This window comes from Anoplopoma fimbria, chromosome 13 (genome assembly GCF_027596085.1).
Source record: "Anoplopoma fimbria isolate UVic2021 breed Golden Eagle Sablefish chromosome 13, Afim_UVic_2022, whole genome shotgun sequence".
Taxonomy (NCBI): Eukaryota; Metazoa; Chordata; class Actinopteri; order Perciformes; family Anoplopomatidae; genus Anoplopoma; species Anoplopoma fimbria.
This window is the reverse complement of record NC_072461.1, coordinates 29461627-29480437: the sequence shown is the minus strand read 5'-3', so window position 1 is coordinate 29480437 and position 18811 is coordinate 29461627. Positions and strand designations below refer to the sequence as shown.

Sequence of the window (18811 nt, the reverse complement as noted above, 5' to 3'; positions counted from 1 at the left end):
TGATCTGACAGGACTTCAGTATACAGCAGAGGCCGGGGACTTGATCTGACTTCCCACAACTGATTTTAAAAAAGGGAATTATTGGAAAAGACAGACTACTAAATGTTTTTTTATCGCTGTATAATTTACAATAGTAAGAAAAGACATTAGTATCATAATTATTATTACCTCAGAGTAAGAACAGTAGGTCTTATTTCATAAAGTCAGGAAATGGGACCAATAGAAATAAAGTCTCATCTTCAGTATCCACCATGAAATTATTTCAACATTTCAGTGTCTGTTATTGTGAAAAAACATTTCTCATTTCTTTGTGATTGTTTCAGTGTTTTATACTTTTCAAAAACTTTTGTGTCAAATACGTTGGTCATTAACCAAAAAAAAACAGAATTAACTTTGTTCATTTAATGAAATAACTAAAATCTAAGATCTAAGTTAACAGTCCAACACTTTGGAGACGCTCCAGTAAGGACACAGGTCCTGCACATGTTTTTCATAGCTTAGCACAAAGACTGGAAGCAAAGGGAAACTACAAGCCCAGCTCCATCAAAAGCAAATCTGAGGCTGTCTGATTTCCATGTTGTTACATTTTACAGGTGTAAAATTTAAATATCAAATCGAGACTTTGTGGTTTTAAACTACTATTGGTTAACAATATCCCAAATGTCCTGAGCTCTGAGTTGTTGCTTTGAACTTTTTTTATCTGAACAGTAAAATAAACCATCTGATTACAGGATGGGCTGCTTGCTGGTTCTCTAACAACATGCAACATGTTTAACAATCAGACCTGATTTCCATTAAAAGTGGATTTTCTTTGCATGTGTCTAACCAAACAGCTTCCCCCTGCTTCTAGTCTTTGTGCTAAGCTAGGCTAATATAACTCTCTCTGTCCTGGGGACACAGATATAAACATGAAAACTAACTTCTCCTCTGATTCTGTACAAGAGCCCATGAGGATTTCTATAAAGCATGTCTTTATACTGTGATCTTCATCTACCTATAGAAAGTGTTACTGAATAATGTGGTAGAGAGTCACATTATAAAGGACTTGGTGGCCATTGTTCCAGGCATACAGCGCTCTGTCTCGGGGGTTGTAGTCCAGCATTGACAGGTGGCTGTATTTGTTGGTCAGAGGAATGTCGATGTACTCGTAGGTGGAGGAGTTGGTGGAGTAGGCGTAGTACACTTTTGTTCCACCCGAGTACCCGTTGGTAACGTACAGGGTTCCACATATCATGAACGCCTCACCGGCGCTGCGTTTCGGGTGGTTGGTTGTCCAGCTGCGGATGATCTGCAGAGTGTTTGGGTTTAACTGGCTGAGGACGATGTTTCCAGCATTCTGATTCGTGGCGTAGACGGCCCAGAGCCCTCCTTCATCCACCATGAGGTCGATGTCTGAGTGCCCCCCCCAGGAGTAATGGTACATGTTGTTGTAGCCAGCAAAGTCCAGTTGCCGGGAGCGGCTGATGAGCGACGTGCTGAAATCAAACTTGATGATCGTGTGACTCTGAAACTTGTTGAAGTAAATGGATCCGTTATAAACCACCTGACCAGTACCAGACCAGGGGTGAGGCAGGCGATGAGAGGTGAAGTTATCTGTCGCCATGAAGTCACTCATCGACGGATACTCCCTAACAAAGCGGTTGTTATGGTAACCATCCATGTACCATACCTATAAAGGAAGAAACCAAAAATAATCAAACAATGTGTAAAGATTTGTATTATGATTTGTGTCAATGTGATGACATAAACTGCATTCCATACACTATACAAATAAGATATGTATATTTATGTATACTTATTATTTCATCATAATAAACACAGCTAACTGTAGTCTCAGCTAAAGTTAAACTGTTATCAGCTAACAGTCTCTTTTACAATTAAACACATTAGAGGGAGATCCAGTATTCTTCTGGTTCATCTCCTCCTGTTCCCACTCAGTGTGAAAACTATGAATCATCTCTACATTACCACACCTGTTTCAATCTGAAGGAAATATTGACCATGCAAATTTTAAACTTTAAATCTGTGTATACAAATGTCTACAAATACTTGCTTTCATCCTTTTCCCAGGTGGGAAGGGACAAGGCGCTCAAAACACATCATGACCACAGAGGTCAGGGTGACAAGTCAGTAGTCCTGTGATCCTTGTTTTTTGTGGGGCAGGGATGAGTCCACACAGAACCCATCGGTCTTAACAACGAGTCCTCTCAGAACCCATCGGTCTAAACAACGAGTCCTCTCAGAACCCATCGGTCTAAACAACGAGTCCTCTCTGAACCCATCGGTCTTAGCAACGAGTCCTCTCTGAACCCATTGGTCTAAACAACGAGTCCTCTCAGAACCCATCGGTCTAAACAACGAGTCCTCTCAGAACCCATCGGTCTAAACGAGTCCTCTCTGAACCCATCGGTCTAAACAACGAGTCCTCTCTGAACCCATCGGTCTAAACAACGAGTCCTCTCAGAACCCATCGGTCTAAACAACGAGTCCTCTCAGAACCCATCGGTCTTAACAACGAGTCCTCTCAGAACCCATCGGTCTAAACAACGAGTCCTCTCAGAACCCATCGGTCTAAACAACGAGTCCTCTCAGAACCCATCGGTCTAAACAACGAGTCCGTTCTGAACCTATCAGTCTTAATGGCGACCATCAAAATTCTTAATTCCTGGACCTCCAGAGGATATCCGGGCCCATACTTCCTCTTCTGCACGTTGATAATGTGGCAATGACCAATTTGTGATGCGACGGGTACGACCAGATTGTTTTACAAGCAGCCAGATTTCAAGCTGATTTCAAACAAACGAAAACTTAATCATGATCAGAACGTCAGAGGAGGGATCTGATTTGTTCCTTCTCCTTGCTCTGTTGACCTGCATTTACCAAATGCTCTAACGTTATAGGTCAATACTACTCAGACTACTAATGGACACCAGAACGCTTCTGTTGCCTGATTCTGTATATGAATCCAGAATGTTTATAGAGGTTAAGATAAAACTGACGACATTATTGTGTTGTTTTTGTTGACTCACTCTGCTGTCTCCAGCCGGAGCGAGCGGGTCGGTCATCCACGATCCAAACCTCGATCCAGACGTCTTGATGGTGATTGGCTCAGAGATCCCTGTCAGCTTCCCACAGGCTGAAAATAATGATGTCATGAATAATAGACAAAATAACAGGAACACAGAGGCACAAGGTGGACAAAATAACGGGAACACCAAGGCACAGGGTGGACAAAATAACAGGAACACCAAGGCAGATGTCTATCTGATAGTGCTGTAGCCAAATTTAAAGAAGCCATTCCATCAGCGTTTAATTCATTACCATGTCTCCATATAACAGAGGACTCCTACTCTAACTTTAGTCCGTCTCCATATAACAGAGGACTCCTACTCTAACTTTAGTCTGTCTCCATATAACAGAGGACTCCTACTCTAACTTTAGTCTGTCTCCATATAACAGAGGACTCCTACTCTAACTTTAGTCTGTCTCCATATAACAGAGGACTCCTACTCTAACTTTAGTCTGTCTCCATATAACAGAGGACTCCTACTCTAGCTTTAGTCTGTCTCCATATAACAGAGGACTCCTACTCTAACTTTAGTCTGTCTCCATATAACAGAGGACTCCTACTCTAACTTTAGTCTGTCTCCATATAACAGAGGACTCCTACTCTAGGACTCCTACTCTAACTTTAGTCTGTCTCCATATTACTCTAACTTTAGTCTGTCTCCATATAACAGAGGACTCCTACTCTAACTTTAGTCTGTCTCCATATAACAGAGGACTCCTACTCTAACTTTAGTCTGTCTCCATATAACAGAGGACTCCTACTCTAGCTTTAGTCTGTCTCCATATAACAGAGGACTCCTACTCTAACTTTAGTCTGTCTCCATATAACAGAGGACTCTAACTTTAGTCTGTCTCCATATAACAGAGGACTCCTACTCTAACTTTAGTCTGTCTCCATATAACAGAGGACTCCTACTCTAACTTTAGTCTGTCTCCATATAACAGAGGACTTACTCTAACTTTATCTGTGGACTGGATATAACAGAGGACTCCTACTCTAACTTTAGTCTGTCTCCATATAACAGAGGACTCCATATACTCCTACTCTAACTTTAGTCTGTCTCCATATTTACTCTAACTTTAGTCTGTCTCCATATAACAGAGGACTCCTACACTAACTTTAGTCATTCTCCATAAAGAGGACTCCTACTCTAACTTTAGTTAGTTAGAGTAGGAGGCTGTGGCGTAGTGGAGAGCAAGGTAGTTCTCCAATCAGAGGGTCGGTGGTTCGATACCCGGCTTCGGCAGTCGATGTGTCCTTGGGCAAGACACTTAACCCGAAGTTGCTCCTGAAGGCCATCGGTGTGGACTGGATGATGAATGTTAGTTAGAGTCTGATGGTGGCACCTTGATGGTAGCCTGTCATCAGTGTGTGAATGGGTGAATGATATGTAATGATATGTAATATACATATAACAGAGGACTCCTACTCTAACTTTAGTCTGTCTCCATATAACAGAGGACTCCTACTCTAACTTTAGTCTGTCTCCATATAACAGAGGTCTAACTTTAGTCTGTCTCCATATAACAGAGGACTAACAGAGGACCTACTCTAACTTTAGTCTGTCTCCTTTATATAACAGAGGACTCTACTCTACTTTAGTCTGTCTCCATATAACAGAGGACTCCTACTCTAACTTTAGTCCGTCTCAGATTGACCATCTTGTTGATAGTGCTGCATGCTCACTGAATGACACTAGACTCTATAGCTCCTCTAAAAAAGAAGCTAATAAAAGAACCTATATCTAACTATAGACCTATATCTAACCTTAGACCTATATCTAACTATAGACCTATATCTAACTATAGACTATATCTAACTATAGACCTATATCTAACTATAGACCTATATCTAACTATAGACTATATCTAACTATAGACCTATATCTAACTATAGACTATATCTAACTATAGACTATATCTAACTATAGACCTGTATCTAACTATAGACCTATATCTAACTATAGACCTATATCTAATCTAACTATAGACCTATATCTAACTATAGACCTATATCTAACTATAGACCTATATCTAACTATAGACTATATCTAACTATAGACCTATATCTAACTATAGACCTATATCTAACTATAGACCTATATCTAACTATAGACTATATCTAACTATAGACTATATCTAACTATAGACCTATATCTAACTATAGACTATATCTAACTATAGACCTATATCTAACTATAGACTATATCTAACTATAGACCTATATCTAACTATAGACCTATATCTAACTATAGACTATATCTAACTATAGACTATATCTAACTATAGACTATATCTAACTATAGACCTATATCTAACTATAGACCTATATCTAACTATAGACCTATATCTAACCTCAGACCTATATCTAACCTTCCCTTCCTCTCTAAGATCCTTTGAGAAAGCAGTCGCAAATCAGATGCGTAGATCAGTGGTTCTCAAATGGGGGTACGTGTACCCCTGGGGGTACGTGAAGGCACTCCAGGGGGTACGTGAGATTTAAAATATATATATTTAAAATTAGCATCCATTCAAAAATCCTTTAAAAATTGTTATTTAATAAATATTCAATAAAATATAAGTGTAAGTTCATAAACTGAATTTAATGCAACAATGCAATCATCAGTGTTGACAGTTTAATAAATCAGACACTGATGGCAGAGCGCTTAGTATTACATCTTTTTTTTAACCAAAAATGCTTTGCGCTGGTTAGGGGGTACTTGGCTAAAAAAGTATTTCACAGGGGGTACATCACTGAAAAAAGGTTGAGAACCACTGGCGTAGATGACCTGTAACTTCTTGATGTTAAACTCCGACAAAACTAAAGTTATTCTACTAGGCCCAGATCACCCTTGAAATCAATTATCTAAGGATATAGTTTCTCTAGATGGCATTGCTCTAGCATCCAGCACTACCGTTAAGAACCTCAGAGTTATCTTTGATCAGGATCCGTCCGGAGATAAAACAGATTTCAAGGACGGATCCTTTTTTCATTTATGTAACATTTAAAATCAGTCACTTCCTGTCTCAAAGCAGACAAACTAGTTCATGCATTTGTTACCTCTAGACTAGATAACTGTAGCTCCTTATTATCAGGCTGCTCTAATAAGTCTCTTAAATCTCTACAGTTGCACCGTCTTATCTTAAGGAACTTATGGTTCCATATTTCTCAACTAGAGACTTGTAATTCCTAGAGTCTCAAAAAGTAGAACAGGAACCAGAGCCTTCAGTTATCAGGCTCCTCTTCTGTGGAACCAGGTTCCAGTTTCAGTCCGGGGGCAGACACACTCACCACTTTTAAGAGCAGGCTTAAGACTTTCCTTTGTGATAGCGCTTATAGTTAGGGCTGGTTCAGGTCTATAGTTAGGGCTGGTTCAGGTCTATAGTTAGGGCTGGTTCAGGTCTATAGTTAGGACTGGTTCAGGTCTATAGTTAGGGCTGGTTCAGGTTTATAGTTAGGACTGGTTCAGGTTTATAGTTAGGACTGGTTCAGGTTTATAGTTAGGACTGGTTCAGGTTTATAGTTAGGACTGGTTCAGGTTTATAGTTAGGACTGGTTCAGGTTTATAGTTAGGACTGGTTCAGGTTTATAGTTAGAGCTGGTTCAGGTTTATAGTTAGGACTGGTTCAGGTTTATAGTTAGGACTGGTTCAGGTTTATAGTTAGAGCTGGTTCAGGTTTATAGTTAGGACTGGTTCAGGTTTATAGTTAGAGCTGGTTCAGGTTTATAGTTAGGACTGGTTCAGGTCTATAGTTAGGACTGGTTCAGGTTCGCCTTGGTCCAGCCCCTAGATATGCTGCTATAGGCCTAGACAGCCGGGGGACTACCTAGGATACACTGAGCTCCTCTCTCCTCTTCTCTCCCTCCATCTTTATGTATTAATCTCCTATTTATGCAAATTACTGATTTTGCTTCCTTCCCGGAGTCTTTGTTCTTTCTCGCCTCGCAGGTTTCCTTGTAAGATGCCATTAAGAAACAACAGCTCTTTCCCTGTTAGCCTGATCATCTAAATAAATATTAGAAACTGTTTTCTGATGGACTGCCGTCTACTTAAGAAAATGTTCCTATGACTGTAAGAAAGGGACCCTGTTTTCTGTTTTTGCTTTGGTGTTCCTTTATATTCTGTATTTAACATCCTTACTTTTCCAGTGTCTGTTTAATTCATTGTTGTTTACTCACCCAGTCTCTGCATGCAGGCCCTAAGCCGGTCCTCCAGGTCCATCACTCGACTGTGGAGTTCCTGGTAGTCCAGACCTCCTAGTTGTTCCTGAAGTGATCCCAGCAGCTCTGTCACATTGACCACCTCCTCCTTAAACTGTCGGACCAGCAGAGCGTCTTCCTTGTAGGCCTCCAGGACCAGGATCAGAGGACGTAATTCTTCCATCTTTGCTTTGATGGACTGACAGACACATAGCAGAGATCAATAACTGTCCAGACATATCCAGAAGTCCACATTCAACTGAAGGTGGTCCGTGCATCAGCGACTCCATTTCATACTTGCTACATTCTTAAATCGTGTGATTACTTTTGTGTACTTCTAATTTAATTAGCTGAACAGGCAATTTGTTTTTCGTATACTTGTGAAGAGAGAGGTTATTTGCAAGCAGCATCCCGGCTTGTCTTACGGAAACATTCAACCGCTTGAGTGTTTCTCAAAGTCAAGGAAATATCAAGGATGCTACATCATTGAATCCTGCAAAAGGACAGTTCAAATGTTCAGAATCCTCTGAATTCTACCGGGGACTGAATCATTCCTTCAGATGATTTTCATGGATGCCTGTGTTTACTCAGCACTCCTAAATAAAACTCCAACAATCTCAGGTACACAATGCAGTTGCTGTCCCCCGATTTGTACACATTCAATATGCTCGTCAATTTACCTCAGCATTCAAAATCTGTTTCTGAACAAATGTTGGGGAGAAATTGTTAATCAAGTTGCCTAATCTTCATTCGTAAGGCTTCATTTTTATGTTTTTTCCAGTTTTCTTCTTGCAACGTCAAACGCGTTCATCACCCTTTTAATAACACTGGTACCAGCAACGGCTGAGAGAGACAGAAGCCAGCATATTTTCCAGCCAGCGTCTATTACTCAATGAATTGAGGGGTTTATTTCCACAAAACCAGAGTTGGTGATTGTTGGAACAGAGGAAAGATGAAGCAAGACAGTTTTGATGAGTTTAATTTAGTTTTCAAAAAAAGTCCAGTAGCCTTAAAAAGAGTATATTGATTGATGTTTACAAATCAGATTAATTGTAAAAATCCCCACAGATTTTTTAATAGGCCGACGTGTTTTGAATATATTGTTTTGAGGGATGCAAAGTCAATATTCCTACTATAAATTGTAATATGCTGAATTGTTTTAAATAAAAAAATAAAAAAGCATGTCCATTTCTTCTGCACAATGGTGCTCTCTCTAGACTGTTCCAATGTCTGATCTCCGTGTCTACTTTGCTGCAGCACTTGTGTGTTAAATCTGTATTTAACAGATTCCTCTATTGTTGCTCTGGTACCAATTATAGGACTCATATCACATATATTTAATTATAATGTTTGTAGAATTAACAGGGTGAGAGTGATAGCAAAGCATGAGCAGCATGTTAGCAGAGCAGCAGCTTCCGTCGCTACTGACAATAATATGTGTAGGTCACCTCAATCACTTTAGTTACATGAATAAAATAGAAGAAACTTTGATTTCATTAATGTGCATTTACTGCAAGTGGAAAGCAAACATCCCACAACCCGACTTAATCGTAGAATCACTTCCCGTGTATCTACATAAGTTTGATCATTTACTGTATCGCCTTTGATATGAAGCGCCTCATAGTTTACAGAGTGCTTTGCTCAGATGTTGATTAGGTTGGTTAGTCAGTGACATAACTTCATAAAGGTTGAGGATTGGTAATTTAAGCCACGATGTCATAATGTGGGTGTTACCTTGTACTGTCTGGCGATGTTGCTCTCATGTCCGTCTTCCACCTGTTTGAATTTGTTTTCCAGACCTTTCAGCTGAACTTCCATTTTCTCCAAAAACTGCAGATCTCTCTGAGTCCGTTGGTCCAGGACCTCGATGGACTGACTCATATTCTGGACCTACACATTCCGATAATAGTATAACATATATGACTATATTACTACTATTGAGGTACCTTTATCATTTTTATATGTATAAAACATATATATTTAATATAAATATATATTTTTTATTACAAGCAAAAAGACAACACATCAAGAGAACGACAACAACATTCAAGTTAGGCCAGTTAACAACATGTAGTGTGTGTGTGTGTGTGTGTGTGTGTGTGTGTGTGTGTGTGTGTGTGTGTGTGTGTGTGTGTGTGTGTGTGTGTGTGTGTGTGCGCGTGTGTGTGTGTGTGTTGTACGCTTTTTTGTATCTTTATCATGAATATCACTTTCAGGTTTTACACAAATTCAATTCTGCCACACATCCCTACCTACAATAGGGACTTCATGTTGCATCCAGGTGAACCTGGTAAACTCTGAGAAACTCAAGAAGTTTTGTTAAGCTACCTCCTGCCATCTAGGGGATCTTGTTTTTTGTTTTTTATACAGTTTATTCCCTGTTGACTTGTGAAATATTTTATTGTTATAACGTTAAATAAATATACCATTTATCCTTTATACAGAGGTACATGTTGTTTTTGGCAGAAAACCAATGATCCGTTGATCTTCAAGATTCAAAGACTCCAAAGTCACTGCTGAAAGTGACATCAGCATTGTTATTATTATTAGTAGTAGTATTACCAGAAATATTATTTTAAAAGCATTATTACAAGCAGTATTTGGTACCTTCTCTAACAGCTGTCTGAGCTGTTTGGTTCTGGCATCTCTGGAACAGACCGTCTGCTGGGGAGCGACCACTGTACAAACACATCGACCTTCAGAGTCCTGAGCTGAACTGTACACCTGCCAGCCCTCCTCTGGGGCAGAAGGACCCACCTGTTAGACAGGAAATCAGAGGACAACCAACTAAATAAGATATGGTGATGATTGTAACTACTGCTGTGCAGAGTTGTGTTTCCAATCATCAACTTATATCAATCAATCAATCAATCAATCAATCAATCAATCAAAGTCAGAGAAGTAGGCAGACTACGCTGTAAAAAAATTGTTACATCTAAAAAAGGAACTTTTCTGGCAGGAAGGGTGAGGAACGTGTGTCAGATAAAAAACGCTGATACACTGTAAAAAAAGTAATAAAGAAGTAAATATCTTTACCGTATTTAACATCTTTTCGTTTCATTTTTCAAGAAATATCCCTAATCCATGAAATATTTGACATTTAACAAAGTGATAAATTGGATAAAATGACAAAAGAAAAGCTTAAGTACAGAGATTTAGTATTGTTATAATAAATAAATGACCATTCACACATAAACAGAATTTTTTTTTTAACCCTAACCCTTTTTTTAATTCAAATACCCAAATAAATGCTTTTTCTTTCTCCAAACAAAGAATAAGTGTCTACTTTTAATTTTTTCACTCTTCATTAAAAATATGATGTCCTGCTAGAAAGAGTAAGAAATTGTGAATCAGATTCAACTGAAAGCAACAGCAGGTGGACAGAAGATTCACACCAAGACAACCCCAAATTGGGAACGGTTTTCTCCCTCATCTTCCCTGGCTGATGTTTCTCTATTTTTGCCTTTTGCATATGGGGATACCTGCATTCCATCTAGGTTGCACAGGTAGTCTAGCTGTCAAAAGAATGTTTGCTGTGTCTCAGCACATTCACAAATGCATGGAGGAGGAACCAGGAGACGGGCCATAACACGAGGAGAGCTGGACAGGACTGTAGAAGCACAAGAGGGTAGCTCATGTGGATCAAACTTTCAAAAAAACAGACTCCATGAGGGTGAACTACCGGGGATGAAATCGTAGTAGGCCCTGTGTTCCTCCTACTGCACATGGCCCTGGGTTCCCCCTGGTGCAGTGGACCCTGGGTTCCTCCTGGTGCAGAGGGCCCTGGGTTCCTCCTGTTGATCAGAGTGTATGGGCAGTTCTTGGATGACGCAGGCATTGATGTCATTTACCTTCACGTTCCCCAGACCTCCATCCAATTGTGAACCTCTGGAACGTTATGTGTCACCGCATTCAATTCCGCCAAGTAGCTCCACTGGCTGTCCAGGAGTTCACTGATGCACTGACCCAGGTCTGGGATGAGATCCCCCAGCACACCATATGCCGTGTCATCAGTAGCATGTCCAGATGTTGCCAGGATTGCATACAGGCACTTGGAGACCAAGCACATTAGGCGTTGTCCTGATGAAATCCAAGTTGGATCAGCCAAGATTAAAAAATGTTCGACTTTGGTTTTCTGTGTGATCTTTAATCCAGCCCACTTTGGGTTAGTAATTTTGGTTTGGTTAATGACCGTTCTTAAGTAATTTAGTTTTGCGACCAATTACACAATGAAGATATCAATATATCAAATACGTTTTTTACCCTGGGTTCCTCCTGGTGCAGTGGACCCTTGGTTCCACCTACTGCAGTGGGTCCTGGGTTCCTCCTACTGCAGAGGGCCCTGGGTTCCTCCTATATATATACATTTTGTTCATCGAGATCCGGATTACAGATGTGTGACTTTAGATTATAAATGAACCACAACGATGCTTAGTTAGCACCAACTTGTTCTAGGATGCTTTTATTGTGAAACTGAAACAGGAAACTGTTCCTGTTTAAATCTAACCTTCCAGTTTCTTTGACCTGTCAGTCCGATTGAAACATTGAACAGCTTTTTCTTCTTCATCTACCAAACTGAATAACATCTATAAGTAAAGACACTTTCTACAATCAGACATGCAGTCGTCCTCTCAAACATCTGACGGTAAGAAATCAAGTCATCAAATCAAAAATGTCATCGTTTTACATTTTATCTTATTAGACATTTGTGGGAAATTGTCTTAATTTGAATATGAATTCTTGAGCTATGGACAAAAACTTGTTTTGCAAGTTGAAGGTGAATTCTGATCAGTTCATCCTTAGGTAGCTGTTTGTGCCAAATTTAAATTAAGTCCTTCAAGGAGTTCCTGAGATATCGCGTTCCCTGAGATTGAGACAGACGTGAGGTCAGAGTGATCTTGACCTGCATTAAAATCTTATTAGTTCTTCTTTGAGTCCAGGTGGATGGTTCAGCCAGATTTGAAGACATTTGTTTCTGAGCTATCTCATTCAATAGAAAGGACGGGACAGACAAGCTGAAAACATGTTCTCTGTAGCCGCATTGAGACATCAAAAGGGTTCATGTTGCTACTGTGTGCAGAGTTCAACATTTAACAATATGACATTTAGCTCTTTTACTGTAGTTTGTCTAGGATACATCAAAACCAAAGCATTGACTTGATTTGTTTATCTGGAATTCAACAATTTGGATGCTAAGCTGATTTTTCTGTTCATTTTTAGACTCTGCCTGTCTCACATCTTTATTTTATGGATAAGTTGGGAAACTAACACATTTTAAAGTTTCATGACATGCTCTCGTCTGGTGGCCGGGCCTTGGCGCATGGGGCCTGGCCGGGCCCAGCCCGAAAAATCCACATTGAGCCGCCGCCCTGTGGGCCCACCACCCGCAGGGATAGGCATTGGGGTCGGGTGCAATGTAAGCTGGGCAGCAGGCAGGGCAGGACCGGCATCGCAGACTAGCTCTAGGGACGTGGAATGTCACCTCTCTGGCGGGGAAGGAACCGGAGTTGGTGCGGGAGGTGGAGCGGTAAAAACTAGATATAGTTGGGCTCACCTCCATGCATAGCACTGGTTCTGGAACCAAACTCCTGGAGAGGGGCTGGACTCTATCCTTTTCCGGAGTTGCCCAGGGTGAGAGGCGCCGGGCGGGTGTGGGGATACTCACGAGCCCCCGGCTGAGCGCCGCTGTTTTGGAGTTTTCCCCGGAGATCGAGAGGGTCGCCTCCCTGCGAATGCAAATCGCGAGAGGGAATTCTGTGACTGTCGTTTGTGCCTATGCACCGAACGGCAGTTCGGAGTATGCGGCCAACTGGGGACTCTGCGGCCAACTGGGGACTTCTTCTGGGAGACTTCAACGCTCATGTGGGTAACGATGGAGAAAACTGGAGGGGCATGATTGGGAGGAACGGCCTGGCCGATCTGAGGGTTAGGGTTAGGTCTTCAACTCCCACCTCCAGAAGAATTTCTGGTGATTCTCGGGGAGGCTGGGGATATGGAATCCAAGTGGGCCATGATCAGAACCTCCATTGTGAAAGCTGCTGCTAGGAGCTGTGGTCGGAGAGCAATTGGTGCCTGTCGTGGTGGCAACCTGAGAACCCGCTGGTGGACACAAGTACCGGTTGGCCACAAGGGCTGCAGCTACGGCAATAGTTGAGGCAAAAACCCAGGTGTGGGAGGAGTTCTGGGAGGCCATGGAGAAGGACTTTCGACTGGCCTCAAGGAAGTTCTGGCAAACCGTGAGACGACTCAGAAATGGGAAGCAGGGCTTGTATCAGGCCGTGCTCAGCAGGGGGGAGAACTGCAGACCCGGACTGGGGATATTGTCGAGCGGTGGAAAGAACACTTTGAGGAACTCCTGAACCCGACCAACACGTCCTCTGTGGAGGAGGCAGAGTCTGAAGACTCAGGGGAAGACTCGTCCATATGCCTGGCAGAGGTCGTTGAGGTAGTTAAAAAGCTCTTCAGTGGGAAAGCGCCAGGAGTGGATGAGATTCGACCGGAGATGCTGAAGGCTCTGGACATTGTTGGGCTGTCTTGGCTGACACGTCTCTTCAGTGTCGCGTGGAAGTCGGGTACAGTGCCTGTGGAGTGGCAGACCGGGGTGGTGGTTCCCATTTTCAAAAAGGGGGACCGGAGAGTGTGCTCCAATTATAGGGATATCACACTGCTCAGCCTCCTGGGAAAATCTACTCCAGGGTGCTGGAAAGGAAGTTCCGGCCGATTGTCGAACCTAGTATTCAGGAGGAGCAATGCGGATTCTGTCCTGGCCGTGGAACAGTGGACCAGCTCTTTACCCTTGCAGGTCTGTTGGAGGGGGCATGGGAGTTTGCTCATCCAGTCTACATGTGTTTTGTGAGCTTGGAGAAGGCCTTCGACCGTGTCCCTCTGGGAGTCCTGTGGGGGATACTGCGGGAATATGTGGTTCGTTGCTGCGAGCTATTCGGTCCTTGTATGACCAAAGTGAGAGCTGTGTCTGGATACTCGGCACAAAGTCGAGCTTGTTCCCAGTGCATGTTGGCCTCCGCCAGGGCTGCCCATTGTCACCAACCCTGTTTGTGATTTTCATGGACAGGATTTCAAGGCGCAGCCGGGGGGAGGAGAGTTTCCGGTTTGGGGACCTCAGAATCGCATCCCTGCTTTTTGCGGATGATGTTGGCTCTTTCAGAACCTGACCTTCAGCACGCACTGGGGCGGTTTGCAGCCAAGTGTGATGTGGTCGGGATGAGAGTCAGTACCTCCAAGTCTGAGGCCATGGTTCGGATACAAGCGGCCAAAATGAGCTTCCTTCGTAGGATGGCTGGGCTCAGCCTTAGAGATAGGGTGAGGAGCTCAGCTGCTGCTCCTTCGCGTCGAAAGGGGACAGCTGAGGTGTTTCGGACATCTGATCAGGATGCCCCCTGGACGCCTCCCTTTAGAGGTTTTCCAGGCACGTCCAAATGGTAAGAGGCCCCGGGGTAGACCCAGAACACGCTGGAGGGATTACATATCTCGTCTGGTCTGGGAACGCCTCGGGGTTCCCCAGGAGGAGCTGGAATGTGTTGCTGGGGAGAAGGACCTCTGGAGGACCCTCCTTAGCTTGCTGCCCCTGCGACCCGGCCCCGAATAAGCGGAGGAAGATGGATGGATGGATGGATAGACAGGCTCTAAGAATTTATACAATCCAAAATAGTTGGTTCTTCACCTGCATTTCCATGTTTTTTATCACAGTAACTAGAATGTTAATAAATGCATTGAAACTTGACTATCTAGAGGAAGTAAAAGTCGTAAAATAGACTAGATTACTGTAACTAGACTAGATTACTGTAACTCCTTATTATCAGGCTGCTCTAATAAGTCTCTTAAATCTTTACAGTTGATCCAGAATGCTGCAGCACGTGTTCTAACAAAAACTAAGAAAAGAGATCATATTACTCCAGTATTAGCTTCTCTGCACTGGCTCCCTGTTAAATCAAGAATAGAATTTAAAATTCTACTACTTACCTACAAAGCTCTAACTGGCCAGGCACCGTCTTATCTTAAGGAACTTATAGTTCCATATTACCCAACTAGAGAGCTGCGCTCCATCAATGCAGGGTTACTTGTGGTTCCTAGAGTATATAAAAGTAGGATGGGAGCCAGAGCCTTCAGTTATCAGGCTCCTCTTCTGTGGAACCAGGTTCCAGTTTCAGTCCGGGGGGGCAGACACACTCACCACTTTCAAGAGCAGGCTTAAGACCTTCCTTTTTGATAGCGCTTATGGTTAGGGCTGGTTCTGGTTCGCCTTGGTCCAGCCCCTAGATATGCTGCTATATGCCTAGACAGCCGGGGGACTACCTAGGATACACTGAGCTCCTCTCTCCTCTTCTCTCACTCCTTCTTTATGTATTAATCTCCTATTTATGCACATTACTGATTTTGCTTCTTCCCCGGAGTCCTTGTGCTTTCTCGCCTCGCAGGTTCCCAGGAACTGGGGTTATATTTGGACTGTCATCATGCCACCTGCTGAGGCCCTGCTGACACCCACTGCTACTACCACTATCATTATTAGTCACATTACTATTATTATTCCCTGTACTATTACGCTTATTGACTTGCTTCTATCCTGGAGTCTTTGTGCTTTCTCGCTTCGCAGGCTTCTATAAATCGTGGCTGTACCTGGACCGTGGTCGTGCATCCTGCTATGGCCCTGCTGACACCGACTGCTACCACCATTATTATTACTAGTCACATTACTGTTACTATTACCTGTACCATTAAGCATTTTAGCTTTACTTCCACCCTGAAGCCCTTTTTGCTTTCTCGCTCTGCAGGTTTCCATGAATCGTTGTGGTACCTGGACCGTAGTCGTGCCTCCAGCTGTGAGCCGACTGACACCCACTGCTACTTCGATTATTATTATTATTAATCACATTACTATCCCTATTTCATAATTATAATTCTACGATAATAATTGCTGCTGTTATTATAAGTAGTCTTATTATATGAATCATTTATGTCATATACATTGAATGTGTTGTATCTCTGTTATGCTGCTCATTCTGTACACATGACATCTATTGCATTCTGTCCATCCTGGGAGAAGGATCCTCCTCTGTCGTTCTCCCAGAGGTTTCTTCCTTTTTTCTCCCTGTTAAAGGGGTTTTTTAGGGGAGTTTTTCCTGTGCCGATGTGAGGGAAGGACAGAGGATGTGAGGGTGTAAGGACAGAGGATGTCGCATGTGTACAGATTGTAAAGCCCTCTGAGGCAAATTTGTAATTTGTGATTCTGGGCTATACAAAATAAACTGAATTGAATTGAATTGAATTAAGTAAAGAGGTAAACATTTAAGTCAAAGTTCATGTTTTGTGCCAGCTTGTCATTTGCAAATGTCTTCATCATTTCAAGTGTTAATTGTAAAAATAAATGTTCTCCACATGAGTTGTTTCTCACATTTGGACCATGAGGATCCTTAAGGAGGAGTCGAGGCCTCAATGAGGGATGAACCAAACGTGTTAAAAATGTGTTGAAGACGTGTTAAAAACAAATAATGTGTTAAAATACAAACAATTTAATTTATTCTTACTTCTCATGATTCAGATTCTTAACTCTTTAAAATAAATACATTATTTCAAACCTGTCCATTTTCCAGCTCATAAATGTGGAACTTCCTGATTAACCTTAATGGAGTTTGTAGTCTTTTAATGTCAACATGAATTTTATCAAACTATGAGTGATAAATAGGAATAAAACACATTTTGGCAGGAACATTGTTTCTTTACACCTGCTGAAAGCAGAAATGTCAAAACCTGGTTTACTTCAACCAGATTCATCTAAACTAGTGAGCTATAGGTTTTTTGACAAAAAATGCTTTTTTCTTCACACAATGTAAATTATTCATATTTTATGACATAATTTCGTGATGTCATATTTTTTTCTGCCTGTCGTTAGATGAGGTATGTTTCATTTTTACTTCTGCATGCACTGTACGGGTGGAGCTCCAAACTATTTTGTGAGGGGAGACTGGAGGTACCGAGAAGTCGAGGGACCCCATCCTTAAAAACTGGTTCTATGGTCACAACAAGTCTCCCCTCTACGGCAGGCCCACCTTATTCTATTCACATGCATCTTTTATATTAGTGTGTAAGATCCTGCCTCAAAGGTATTTTTATGTAATCATCTTTTATGTTTAATCCTCGTATATACATTTTTAATCTCAGCAGTTAACTTCATTTGTAAACCATTCACAAATCGAATCTGTTGACTGTTTTCTTTGCTGTTGTTCTGATCTTGTTCTTGTACATTACTGGCGTACTATAGTGTCTTTATACATTAATTGTGCTTGAAGTTTACCAAATCTCAAACAGTGAAAACATCTGAGGTAATAAATAATATTCATAGTTACGTTTATGAAAACCAACTCTGTTTACAATTCTTTGTTTCCTGCCATATTAACTGGATGTTGATTGTTCTGCATGTTTCACCTCAACCAAAGTAAAGACCTCCATCCTGTTTGTCCAACAGGGGACGTTGTACAATAGATATAGATAGAATATATATAGAACAGAAGACAGTAGAATATAATAGAAGACAGTAGAATATTAATAGAAGACATTAGAATATACATACAAGACAGTAGAATATAGAACAGAAGACAGTAGAATATAAACAGAAGACAGAAGAATATAGAACAGAAGACAGTAGAATATCGAACAGAAGACAGTAGAATATAAATAGAAGACAGTAGAATATCGAACAGAAGACAGTAGAATATAAATAGAAGACAGTAGAATATAAATAGAAGACAGTAGAATATGAATAGAAGACAGAAGAATATACATAGAAGACAGTAGAACAGAACAGAAGACAGAAGAATATAAATAGAAGACAGTAGAATATTGAACAGAAGACAGAAGAATATACATAGAAGACAGTAGAACAGAACAGAAGACAGTAGAATATAAATAGAAACATCTCTTATTCACCACAGTGAAGTGTGAGCCGATCAGCAGCAGCAGAAAAACGTTGAGCAGATTCTCTTCAGACTCCATCTGTGTTTTCTTCCTTACTGACCTCCTTATCTGGTTAGCTGGTTATCTGTTAACCTGGTTATCTGGTAACCTTCTTATCTGTTAACCTGGTGTGTATCTGTCTCTCTTCTTCTCTCTCGTATCTCTTTGCTCTTCCTCCTCTCTTTGCTCTTCCTCCTCCCTCCTCTCTCTGCTCTCTTTGCTCTTCTTCCTCCCTCCCTCCTCTGTCTGCTCTCTTTGCTCTTCTTCCTCCCTCCCTCCTCTGTCTGCTCTCTTTGCTCTTCCTCCTCCCTCCCTCCTCTGTCTGCTCTTCCTCCTCCCTCCTCTCTTTGGTCTCTCGCTCTTCCTCCTTCCTCCCTCATCTCTCTGCTCTCTTTGCTCTTCCTCCCTCCCTCCCCTTTCTGTTCTCCTCCTCCCTCGTCTCTCTGGTCTCTTTGCTCTTCCTCCTCCCTCCCTCATCTCTCTGCTCTTCCTCTCTCGTTCTTCTTCTCTGATATGACGCGAAATATCGGCCAAGTGGAAACATGAACTTCCTGCTGATGGTGTCAGTACTAC

General features: G+C 41.8%; 1 protein-coding gene across 1 annotated transcript; it reads right to left on the bottom strand.

Moving 5' to 3' along the window:
* Positions 1-78: 78 nt before the first annotated feature.
* LOC129101196 (noelin-like) lies at positions 79-18393 on the bottom strand. Its single transcript, XM_054610876.1, has 6 exons — positions 18212-18393; positions 9878-10027; positions 9005-9160; positions 7250-7469; positions 3030-3136; positions 79-1669 (listed from the first exon to the last, which is right to left on the bottom strand). The coding sequence occupies exons 1-6, from the start codon at positions 18275-18277 to the stop codon at positions 1007-1009; spliced, it is 1362 nt and encodes a 453-aa protein (XP_054466851.1). The 5' UTR covers positions 18278-18393; the 3' UTR covers positions 79-1006.
* Between the last annotated feature and the right edge of the window lie 418 nt (positions 18394-18811).

Excerpts from the sequence above, each read along its gene's own strand:
- LOC129101196 (XM_054610876.1), bottom strand. The coding sequence starts at position 18,277 with ATGGAGTCTGAAGAGAATCTGCTCAACGTTTTTCTGCTGCTGCTGATC. Across the intron at positions 10,028-18,211 it reads TCGGCTCACACTTCACTGTG|GTGGGTCCTTCTGCCCCAGA; the intron begins GTGAATAAGAGA and ends CCTGTCTAACAG. Across the intron at positions 9,161-9,877 it reads TCAGACAGCTGTTAGAGAAG|GTCCAGAATATGAGTCAGTC; the intron begins GTACCAAATACT and ends CGGAATGTGTAG.